General features: G+C 36.5%; 1 protein-coding gene across 1 annotated transcript; it reads right to left on the reverse strand.

Moving 5' to 3' along the window:
* Nucleotides 1-6,098: 6,098 nt before the first annotated feature.
* Nucleotides 6,099-8,079, reverse strand: LOC107624353 (iron-sulfur cluster assembly protein 1). The gene is made up of 3 exons (XM_016326854.2): nucleotides 7,722-8,079; nucleotides 7,222-7,276; nucleotides 6,099-6,719 (listed from the first exon to the last, which is right to left on the reverse strand). Exons 1-3 carry the CDS (start codon nucleotides 8,008-8,010, stop codon nucleotides 6,563-6,565), a joined length of 501 nt encoding a protein of 166 aa, XP_016182340.1. The 5' UTR covers nucleotides 8,011-8,079; the 3' UTR covers nucleotides 6,099-6,562.
* Between the last annotated feature and the right edge of the window lie 4,672 nt (nucleotides 8,080-12,751).

Here is a 12,751-nt window from a genome sequence, read left to right on the forward strand (position 1 = left end):
TGCGCACGCACAGCTCTGTGCGCACGCACAAGTTGGGAAAGTTAATATCTGTGCATACGCACACCTCTATGCGTACGCACACATTTTAAAATCCCCTGGGCGTGTGCACGCACACACCCCTGTGCGGCCGCACACGCCCTGTTTATCAAATTTTACTTGTTCTTCAACTATTCTACCTTCCCAACAAGGTTGTAAGCTTCTATAACACCATTTTAAGACTCTTGGGCTTATTTTCGGGTATCGGATATGGGAAAGGTCCTAGGAGGATTTTATTTGGTAATTTTTTGAAAAGTTAGCAAACGGAGGTTTAGGTTTCTGGGGTATGGAGGATGAGTGTGGTTGAGAGAGAAGGAAGAGTAGTGAACTTGGCGAGTACTGACAATGAATTGAGAAATTGAGAAACTAATGAGTTCGGAATGGAATTAAGAACTGATGATGGGTATTATGAGCTTGATGTTTATTGAGGTAAAGTGTGCCAGGCACTATATCCTTGGAATGCTGAAAATGGATAATTGAAGGAGATGTGAGATGAGGAATGGTAATGACTGGTGATGATTTGGGGTTGTTGATGGATTTGTTGAATGTGGAAAGTGTGCCAGGTACTATATCCTTGGGATGATGATCTTATTGAATAATGAGAGTGTGCCAGGCACTATATCCTCGGGTTGAGTATGACTGTGTGCAGGGAATTATGTCCCTGAGATTGACTTATGATTGATAATCTTTTCTGCTGCAAGAGTGCGCCAGGCACTATATCCTTGGGTTATGCATGCAAGTGTGCCCGGCACTATATCCGTGGGTCAATAGAGTGTGTCCGACACTATGTTCGTGGGTGCGGCAGAAAAGTGACATCCAAAAGGATGTGTCGGGTTGGCATTTATGGACCGACAAGTGATATCACGAGCCAATAGGATAGACATTCATCATGTGCATTTTCTATCTGCTTGTATGCTTTGCCGACTTATAATTGTATGCCTAAATGAATAACATGCCTATTTGCTTACTTGAATTACTTGTTCTATATACTTCTACTTGTGTTTTACTTGCTTGTACTTATATTGTGATTGTCTGGTGCTGAGGAGGTTAGGTAGGCGGTGGCGATGGGATCGCACGGAGGTTAGGTTGGCGACGGCTATGGGATACAGCGGTGTGATCAGTATTAGTTAGAATTCCCCTAGGTTTAGACAACCCTGGTTTATGGTTTAAGTTCTTTATATATTTATTTATTTTGTTCTAAGCTTGAATATCCGTATGTGATGTGAAGTTCTAGGATTGCCTTCGGCATCCCGGAGCCTTACATCTTACATCATTGGGCACTGTTACCATACTGAGAACCTTTGGTTCTCATTCCATACTTTGTTGTTGTTTTTCAGATGCAGGTCGTAATCTACTTCGGTGAGATTGCGGATATGGTGACAGAGCGGAGTATGGTTCGTTCCTTATTTATTTCTGTTATACTTTTGTCATAGTATTCTCTCACTTTTTGTATATTTATCTTTATGGCCTTAGAGGCTTATTTGAGAGATAGGTTGTATAAGCTGTTTTAATTCAAAAACTCTGTATCTTTCTATCTATAACTAGTCGGCTTAAACTCCGCAAGTCACGGCTAGTTCTCTATGATTATTATACTCTTATATTTATATATATTTTCTTATTCTCTTATACTTATGCTTTGTATCGTATGCGTTAGCTTCGTGTGAATGTCTCGCGCGTTTGTAAATCTGTCTTTGAGCTTAATCCTTCATCGGGCTTCTAGAATATATTATTTCCTTCTATATATAAATATGTATAAGCCTTAGGACTGTCGTAACCTCTGATTAACATTTGCTTTACGGCTAGAGGTAAGGCTTAGGGTAATTGGGGTGTTACACTTTGTCGTTATTTTTTGTTGTTTGTACTGGCTTTAAATGTTATATTACCGTGTTTAATATTCAATGAAGAGGATGATTACTTGAGTTACAAAAGCAAATTCTAATTAATATTACCCTAAAACAAGCTTGAGATTAAACTATTAGTCTAGATTTAAATAAAGCAAAATGTCCAAAATAAAATTACAACCAATAAAGACTCCTACATCAAATCCAAAAAGAAAACAACCTAAACGTTATGGATAACTACTATTTGCCACGACCTCTACCACGACCATCTCCTAGCACTCCGTGGATCCCACATCCAGGTGGTTGTGTCTCGTGCCTAGGCCGTTCTACTTGTGGTGGAACTGGCTATGCGTGATATTGTAGTGATTGAATTGGCTGCAGGTGATCTGGTTGTGATCTTAGAGCGGAAAAGCCAAACAATTTTACATCATTCAATTGAGGTGTCCAGAAGTTAAAGAATGACTTGAATCCTGTACTATTGCCTCGAGGTGACGTTAGGGCTATGCTAGTGGAGTCCACTCTGACGTGGATGATGGGATTGGAGGCTGTGTAAACAACTGTTGGGCTAACTACGAGTCTTTTTCCTAGTGTTACTTGGAAGCTAGTTGCTGAAGCTCCTCCTTGGAAACGCATGCCACATCGAACAATTCATCCATTTCAATGCCTATGTCATCATATTGTTGAGTTGCCCCTAGTGATGACCTAGCTTCATACACCAAGTGGCTCTAATGCTGAGATGATTGAGAAGTTCCTGCTCGATTTTTCCCTCCCTTGTTTGGCTCCTCTTGTCGGTAGTCCTCAGCATCATCTTCTTGCTTTACATCAAGTTGCACATTTCCCTGTCTATGCATCGCATTGGTGTATGCCTGTGTGTGCCTCCATTTTTAGATGGGTCCAAGGAACACAAGCCGACCCATGATCTGGGCAATCTTCGGGAAGAACATGTATCAACACCGATGTATCCTGTGAAATAGGAAGAAGTCCAACTAAAGCCTCTATTTTTGCAGTATCTATCCCATTTTATCTCTATGCTGCTGTAGCAACTCACCCAACCTGAGAATGCAAAACGATAAAAAAGTTTTTAACATTGATGTAAAAACATGAATATCCACAAGATATAAAAAAATCATATCCATACCTCAGAGTTAGCAGAAATATCAATGTGTCTCTGTTCAGGAAAACTAGTCCAGGAATCTATGATGTATCCAAGGTAGTAGAATGGGGATAAGATACATCCGGCTAAGTCACCAACCTTAAAATTGATAGTCATGCATAGAGAGTGGTATGTCCATGCAAGCATCGCCGACCTGCATAAGTATGACCGACACCTCTTCAAGTTAAGTAGTAATGGGATCCAACTAATATGCATGGTGGCACTAGACCTGTCAGTCATTAGTAGACCACCAATCAACCTAAGGATATAACACTAATTAATATGTATGGTGGTACTAGACTTGTCAGTCATCAGCGGACCACCAATCAAGCTAAGGATATAACACTAATTAATATGCATGGTGGCACTACACTTGTTAGTCATCAGCATGTCAAGTGGTGCATATAGCAGCATATTTCTCAGGCAAGTCTTCAGCCATGTCTTCTTGACGTTGTACAGCTTGAAATGTTATACACCCTCCTGAACCCCATGGCCCGACATAGAGGCAAGGCTCCAGGTGTGTCTGTCTCCAATTCACATGGGTCGTGACTATACCATTTCCGTCAATCTTAGTAAATAAATTGCATATTTTAACCGGTATTTTTTTAGCAAGTAAAAGATAATAGTTGCATAATTTCGTACAAGTTTCTATCTCAACTAATTTAAACAAACATAAAAATAAATAATCCTTGTATAATATCCTATAAGTTTATATTTCTACTAATTACACAAACATAAAGATTAAACATTTTATGTTGATTAAATAAAATTATGGAATACTAATATGTTTGTTTAGATGTCTAATAATATATTTGTTAATTAATTTTAGAGTGAATATTCAACTCCTGATCATTTTTTTGAAGGACTATGAGATTTTTGAACAAAAAAAAATTGTTTTTTTTCGGTCTTTGATATTTAACTTCGTGAGACTGGTTAGTTTCTCTATCAATGGTCTCTCTTCAAAACATACTTATGTGATACGTTAATCACTAATATATTCTCTATTAATTTTATAAGTAAAAACAATTTAAAAACATTAAGATTTCTTAGTTTTACACAGTAAATTTAGCTAATATATTTGAAAAAAGTAATAAAAAGGGTATGATTTTGTCCCCTAAAGTATAGGCCGAAAATTGTTTTCATCCCAAACCTTTTTTTACATACAAAATCGTCCCTAATATTTAACTTAGTTTTAAAATCGTCCTTACCTTATGGACCAAAATTGTACGGAGGTGGTGGCGGAAGCAGAGACAGAGGTGGACTGTGGACATCCTCTTGTTCTTCTTTCCTTCCCTCTTCTTCTTCTTCTTCCCTTCTCCGGAGCAGAAATATTCTCTTTCTCTTATTTTTTTATAATTTTTTTGTTATGAGTAATTTGGTCCAAAATTTGAATATTTAAGTAAAAAGGACGATTTTATATGCAAAAAAAGGTTGGAGACAAAAAAATTTTTCGACTTATATCTTAGGACCAAAATCGCACTTAACTCTAATAAAAAAATAAAATAAAAACTAAACTACCTTAACAATTATCATTAAAAGACGAGATTTCTAACGAAAAAAAGATTTTATTAATCCTAGTTAATTCTTAATGGATAAATTAACAATTTAATATGCCATCTAAACTTATTCCATTAATAAAGAGAGAAAATATTAACAAAAAATCAATCTCATACAAATAAAGATTAGAAACAAAAAAAATATTTTCTTATTGAATGTCTCATTATCTTTTAAAATAATTGTCAAACACCTTTTAGAGGCTGATTTTTTTTTTATATGGAAAAAATATTGGTGTTTTTTTTTTGGAAATGTGATTATTTGGTATAATTACATATTTGTGAATTTTGTAGGTGAGAAATCAACAACACGTGGGGGCGTGTTGCAACACATGGGAGCGTGGACACGTGACAGCATCCTGGCCAACACGTGGGGGCGTGTTGAACACGTGGCAACGTATTGGCCAACACGTGGAGGGCGTGTTGAAACACGTGGGGCGTGTGGAATGATTTCCACAATACTCTAATACACTCCAAATATCAATATTCAACCAAAACACCATCTCCATTTTCATATTAAAAATAATTTCTGCCTTTTAGAGTTTTTTCTCTTAATTTTTTGCTGCTTATCATCTTATTTCAATGCTCTCTAACAAACTAACTCCTCTCTAATTTTCACCTAGAAAATAGCTTCTCTCTCTAACATGCTTTCCACTGGATTTCAACTTGTAATGTAGGCAAGGATTTCGCTATTTATACGAATTATCTTCCCATTTTCGCAGGCTACAAAAACTCAAACGGTGGGTGTATTTTTACTTGGTTTTCGCATTCACCAATGGAGCAAACGGGATAATATTTTTTTCCTGGTTTGCACAGTTATTATATGCAAAAATGAGAAAGTATTTCTACTTCATTTTCGAAGTCAGCAGAAACGAAAATGGTCTAAATGATTTGCCTCGTTTTTGCAGACATAGCGAGGGGAAATCTTGTAATTTTTGTTTTCGCATTTCTACTCGGCGAAAATGGAACTAAATGTTCAAAACAGTAAGAAAGTGGAAACCTTGTAACCCCTTCAACGTTGATGTGATTTAGAGATGCCAATGACGAGAAATAATAGTTTACATTTTGTTTCCGGTAATAATTATGGGATATTTCCAATTCCAAAAACCATTGTCTCCGCTTACGTCATCTTATCTTTTTCCCACCTTGTGGACAAATATTAAATCATTTCCTACTGGAGAAGGAAAAAAGAAGACTTTGAATAGTAATAACTTGATCATAATGTGCGGTGCTTATCTTCAATGGCGTGTCTGTCTTGATAATGCTATCAAATATAAGCTGCCTTTGAATCCGGCTCTGTGATCATGCACTTTAATTGGAAGGTTTATTTTACAATGGATCAACAATCACCATTAAGTTTTATTCGACTACAAGTAAAACGGTGCCATGTCTGAGGTCACTTTATTCTTCAGTCTCGTACCTTTGCATACGTCCTTCACTCGAGCACTTAAACTAAGTGTTATTGCTAATAAATTTACTTAGAAATAATAGAGACAATTCTATGGCTAAAGGGAGTGGGAAAATGAATATCATGCTATTTTATTGTGTATGCATACATAAGTTATGGCGATAAGAAATTTAACTGCTCAAACATGATTCGCCAATATTAAGTACAAAGCATGGAGCCAACAAAGAACAAACCATAGCCTAGCAGCTTCAAAAGTAATTACTGAATTGTGAGAATACAGGTGAGAAGCCCAAACCAAGAAAGAGTTAGAACTAGAGGTGTTTCTAACGATGTACAACACATAAACATTAAGGGAAAAAAAAAGGGCAGCCCGGTGCACAAAATCCTGCATTAACGCACGGTCTGAGGAAGGGTCACACTCAAAGGGTGTAATGTTTGCAGTCTAACCTGATATGGCTGTTTCTATGGATTGAACCCGTAACCTTGAGGTCACATGCAAATAACTAAACCGTTGCTTTAGAAAGAAAAAAAAAAATGATTGTTTACATCACCATTCTAGGAGTAGAAGAGATCAAGTTGTGGCAACCTTCTCTATGGTTGTTGTTTCCTCTCCGTTTGTCTTAGCGCACTTAGCTTCATAGTCTTTGACAGCTGCTTTAATCGCATCTTCAGCAAGCATGCTGCAGTGAAGCTTAACTGGCGGAAGTGAAAGATGCTTTGCAATTTCGCTGCAGGACATCAAACATTTGTCACTCCAAAAACTCAAAATAGCAGACAGGAATCATTAAGAATGAAGAAATAACAAGCTAGAATGAGGCAGATTAAAAAAATGAGATGGTATAAGTCATGGAAACCAAAGGCCTTGAAGAAGCATCCAAAGATAAAATTAATTCTACAACAATCAATAGGCTAAGAGAGAGTAGCAAGCAGATGAATAGCGGAATATAAACTACCTCAACCTGTGTTAGACAAGAAAACATTGTTAATTTGGTGAATAATCTCAGCATTCTCAAGAGCATATACCATACGTGCATGGTGCACCCAACCGGCAAAATCAATCATATATTACACTGGTCATAACTCATGACCAGAATAAACTTCTGTTAACCCTAACTCATTATGTTTCATATTATTAATAAAAATAAGTACAAAAGGTTCTAAAATGATAAAACGTTTACCATACAATTGAACACATATCATTGATTAGAGAGTTGCAAGGCAGATACTTACGTGTTCTTAATGGACAAAACTTCCTCCATACGCTTTCCCTTTACCCATTCAGTAGCTAACCAGAGAAAAACCATAAAACAAAAAGATTTATGTCAATCTAGCAATGATGACAAAGTTGGATGAACAATGATAAATCAATTCAACAATCAAAAACTTTTTCTCAGAATAAGACCCTTTAAAGCCACTACCCCTATATACACCAGTGGCAAGTGGTAACAATCACAAGCTCCCGTTCCGCAAGAATTTCAACTCCGAACTTCCTAATGCCTATGCCCTGAACTTAACCAGCTTCTGAAACCTTAAAAAGGCTTCAACTTCACAAACCAGGAATCCAAAAACGCTCTCTCAAAAAAATCCCCAGCTCATAGGCAATCAAATCCAAAACCATAATCGTATTATTATGATTTTAATTACAAGAAATTAAGCACCTAACGGAAACCAATTGGGGAAAAATAATAATAAAAAATAAAAAAGAGGCAGCAATAGCAAATAAGGTTTACCAACAGAGGAAGAAGCAATGGCAGAGCCACAGCCAAAGGTCTTGAAGCGAGCATCAACAATCTTGCCAGTCTTCTCGTCAACCTTAATCTGCAGCTTCATGACGTCACCACACGCTGGTGCTCCAACCAGACCTGTTCCCACGGTGGGGTCATTCTTGTCGAAGGAACCAACGTTCCGTGGGTTGTTGTAGTGATCTACCACCCTCTCGTGGTAAAATCGCCGCAGAACCCTAACCGCCTGCGACGGCACCGGCGTCGCGAATAACCTCTTTGCGGCGACCCTCAGCATTTTTGTGTTTTTCGTGTTTTGATGCCTTTTTCTTCCTTTCTTGGAGCCCTGAATTGCAAGATGAGAATAAAAAACAAAGGAACCCAAGAAAATAGGACATTAATTAATTAATTAATATTTTTTTATAAAATATTTCAATTATCCGAAAAGAAAAATACAAAATATAAGAAGAATTAGAATTTTTTATTTAAATAAATTAAAAAAATATTTTATTTACTGAAATAAATAATTTTAAAAATTATTACGAAAATACTTAGGATTACTTATCTCGTTTACAGTGTAAACGAGACTTATTTCGATAAGACAGTGCGAATGACACGTGTATATCTCATTTACACACCGTAAACGAGATACGTGTTAAATTATAATGCTTAATGAAATACAATAAGACAAATTTCTAATCGCTATAAAAGAATGTGTAACTTTTGGCATTCTCCACATACATTTCATATCTTCTTTTTTTTTTTTTCTATTTTTCTTCCAAAAAATAGGCAAAAATGTACCGTAATAATGGATATGTGGTTGTCTGTGTGTATCCCAATTGTCATATGAGGAACAGTGACAATGGAATGATATTTGAGTGTAATAATCCGTTACTATTTCACACTCGATACGTAAGTTCGTTGTCCGAGTCGAAGAGTCTGATATTGAGTAACTTTAGTGGTTTAGGGAGAAAAGAGATCGGAAGGGTGGGGTATAGGTTTCTAGAACAGTTGGGTAATGGAGTTTTTTGGTTTCGCCTGTTTCAGCTTTAGGGCAACGACCATGTGCGACTCATATTTGATATCTATGGGAGAATCATGGCAAAACAAGTGATGGAGCTTTTCGCCGAGGTTGGTGATGTTGGTGGCAGTGGATCCGTCCACTCGACCTTTGTGCAAAATGACCCACCTCTCGCACTACTATAGATTCATGTTGCTAGTCCAGTGGAAGACATAAATGTGGGTGATGAAGACTTCGACGAAGAGTATGTTGTGGATAGCAACAACAGTGATTCCTCTGAAGATGACAATGGGGAGGAGTTTGTACTAGAGACGTCGACTGAGGCAGCGGTGCGCTATGTTTTGCTTTTCCCTCTCCGATTCTGATGCTACCAGATGTACAAAGTCACTATCATGCATTGGCTCTGGACGCGATGCATGAGAAATCTCCATTTTCTAACACTGGGAAAGACGATTACAACCTAGACGGTGGGATGGAGTTTTGGGTCAGTCACAGATTCAAAAGCAGAGATGCAGTAAATCATGGTGTGAAGAACTACAGCAATCGCAGAAGTGCTGAGTATCGAGTGGTCGAATCGGACAAATTAAAGTAATATATGCATTGCCGCCAAAATACAACTGGATGTCCCTGGAGGCGGTGGTGGTGGTTGATGAACGGATTTTTCGTATGGTTTAGAATTTCATAAATGAAATCTCGTTGCAAGTATAGTTTCTAAACCAACAAATAATCCTCTCATGCAAAAAATTGTTTGTCACAAGTACAAACCCCAATAAAAATAACCTAAGGATTCAAACCTCGGGTTGTCTCTCAAAGAAATTGCAGGGAAGTGTTCTTGTTATTGGTTATGGAACAAGTATATTTTGGGGTTTTGAATAAGGGACAAGAAATGTAAATAGCAAAAGAAGTAAACTAATAACTAAGAAAGCTCTTGGCAAGGAATGAGAATTAGAAGTCCTCATCAATTGTGATGAGAATTGTCCATTGCTCCACTTAGTTAACCTCTAACTATGAAGGAAAGTCAAGTAGAGATAATCAATTTGAGTCCAAAAGTCCTAGTCAAATTCTAAAGAAGACTAGAGTTAGTGTCATTCAAGTCAATTAGCAATTTCCAATTATCAATCAACAAAAGAGTTTGATAACTCAAGTGTCTCTAATTACTCAACCCAAACCAAGAGGAGAAAAAATCTACTCTAACATCCTTCCAAAAATTTTATCAAACACTTGGAAGGCATAAAAGGAGAGTAAGATAAAATTGCAAGAAAAGTAAATCTACACTACCGATTGTAAGGAAATTAACAACAACAATTCAAATCAACAATAAAAAAAATCAAACATAAATTGCATTAAAGGAAAATAGAAGAAACAAGAGTGCATCAACAACAAGATAAACAAATACAAGGAATGAAATGCTAAACTAGGAAAGCAAGGGTAGAGGAATAAGAAATTGGAAAGGAAAAGCAAATCAAATCATGAATTAAACCTAGATCTAAGAAATTCTAATTTACATCTAACCTAATTCTAAAGAGAAGAGAGAGCTTCTCTCTCTAGAAACTAACTAAAGCATGATGAAAACTAAACTATGTGCTTCCCCCTTGACTCCTCTTTATTTTTTGCATGTAATAGGCTTAGAAAATGAGTTGGATTTGGGCCTGAGAAGCTCAGAAATCGCCCCCAGCGTTTTCACTTTAATGAAGTCACGTGCGAGCTACGACGCATATGCGTGGGTTATGCGTACGCGTCGCCTGGCGACTTCAAATCCACGTGCGCGCGTCTGCCACGCGTGCGCGTCGATGAATGCATCCCAAATCCTTGATTTTCCATGATTTCTCCACTTTGCATACTTTTCTCTTCATTCCTTTGATCCATTCCTAGCCTTTTCAACCTGAATTCACTAACAAACACATCAAGGCATCTAGTGGAATCAAAAGTAAATTAAAATTAGCAAATTGAGGGCCTAAAAAGCATGTTTTCATACTTAAGCACAAATTAGGAGAAAATCATGAAACCATGCTATTTCATTGAATAAATGTGGGAATAATGGATGAAATCCACCTAAATTAAGCACAAAATGTACCACGAAATAGTGGTGCATCAAATCTCCCTACACTTAAACCAAGCATGTCCTCATGCTAGACCAAGAAAGAGACAAAGGGTATCAACATTTATTCAATGTAAACTATCTAAATGCAATCTACCTACATGCAACTATCTAAATGAATGCGATTGCTTGGTCAAAATAAATCAATTTCCAAGAAGGCATATGTAAGCATAAGGGCTAAAGGTATTAACAACCAAGCCAAACCACAATTGAATTGAGTTATTAAAGAATTTTACAAACTTGCAAGAAATGTGATGATTCTAGGTGAAAACATGTAATTGAGCAATTGAACCCTCACCGGATGTGTATCCGCTCTAATCACTCAAGTGTATAGGGGTTGATTCACTCGATTCTCCCCTAATCATGCTTTCCAAGATTTGTTTTTCATCTAACAATCAACAATTATTTCATGCATGTATACAATTATCATGAGGTCTTTCCATAAGGTTGTAATGGGGTTAGGGTCAAGGTAGGATGCATATGGATAGGTGGACTAAAATTTGAATCTTTGATTAAATTAAACTTCCCACCTAACCTATATAACAACCTATACAATTTAAAAGCTAACCTAACTACCCATTCTTCACTTTTTCACACACTCATGCATTCTCTTTTTTCACAACTCATATGCATTGATTATTATTGGACTTCACTTTGGGGCATTTTGTCCCCTTTTTATTGCTTTTCTTTTTCTTTCTTTTTCTATTTTTTTTATATATATATTTTTTCTTTTATTTTCTCATTTTTTTTCTTTTTGCAATAAAGTATATACAAAAGTATCAATGCATATGGTTTTACATTTAATTAACATATGAGTATGTACCAATTTTCCAAGATCTTCAATGAAAATACAAAACACACTTTTTTCTCAACCAATATCCCAAGTTTTCCCACACTTGAATGATACACATTCACTAGCCGAAGCTGATCAAAGATCCAAATAAAGGACATTTATTGTTTTTCTCTTTAAGGCTTGTAATGTGCTTATATTAAGAACAAGTGGGTTAATTGCAAGCTCAAAGTTGGCTAATAATGGAAGATAAAAGGTAAGGCTATTTGGGTAAGTGAGCTAAATGAAATGATGGCCTCAATCATATAAGTGCATGTATACACAAGATAATGGACATAAAGAATCAAACAAATCAAAGATTACAATCATAGAAAGAGAATAATGCACACAAGAAGGAAATAAAGTGGTTATAAGATGTAACCACAGAATTAAGGCTAAAAACTCACAAGCTTGTGTTCTTAGCTCAAAGATATGATCCACAATATATATATAATTCAAGCAAGTTCAATGAAAAAATTTTATTCAAATCAATTGGGATGCCCTATAGATAAATTTCTTGGAAAATTTCATTATTTTGACTAAGCTTATTATGTATATATATGCAAAAATAAGAAAAATATATATGCAAAATAAGAAAATACAACAAAAAATCCTAAAAGACCTAAGAATGAAATGCAAAAGTGTTGGGATTAGAAATTTGTCACCCAAAAATGCTGACTGTTCAGACGACCTCCCCACACTTAAAGTTTGCACCGTCCTTGGTGCATTCAAAGATGAGTAAGGGGGTACGGCGACTCTCCGAATTGCCACCTTTAGCTGGTGGATCAACCAGGTGCTGCATGTTCTTTGTCCCACTTCCATTTTTACTTATAATGAGTCATCCTGAAAATAGAATATAACATAGTAAGAAAAGGGAATGCGAAAGCAAGGAAGTATACATTGTTGGAATGAGATAAATCACTAGAATCGAGTGAGTGACCCAGTGTGTGACATTAATGAATTAAGTGTGTGAGTTCTAAGATGCATGCGGTCTAGAACACACACACTAGCATAAAAAGAACTATGTCACAGTTACACAAAAAGGAACATGCACTTCACTCATCCTAATGTGCTTGAGATGCTCTTAACTC

This window comes from Arachis ipaensis, chromosome B10 (genome assembly GCF_059453495.1).
Source record: "Arachis ipaensis isolate K30076 ecotype BB chromosome B10, ASM5945349v1, whole genome shotgun sequence".
NCBI classification, from domain to species: domain Eukaryota; kingdom Viridiplantae; phylum Streptophyta; class Magnoliopsida; order Fabales; family Fabaceae; genus Arachis; species Arachis ipaensis.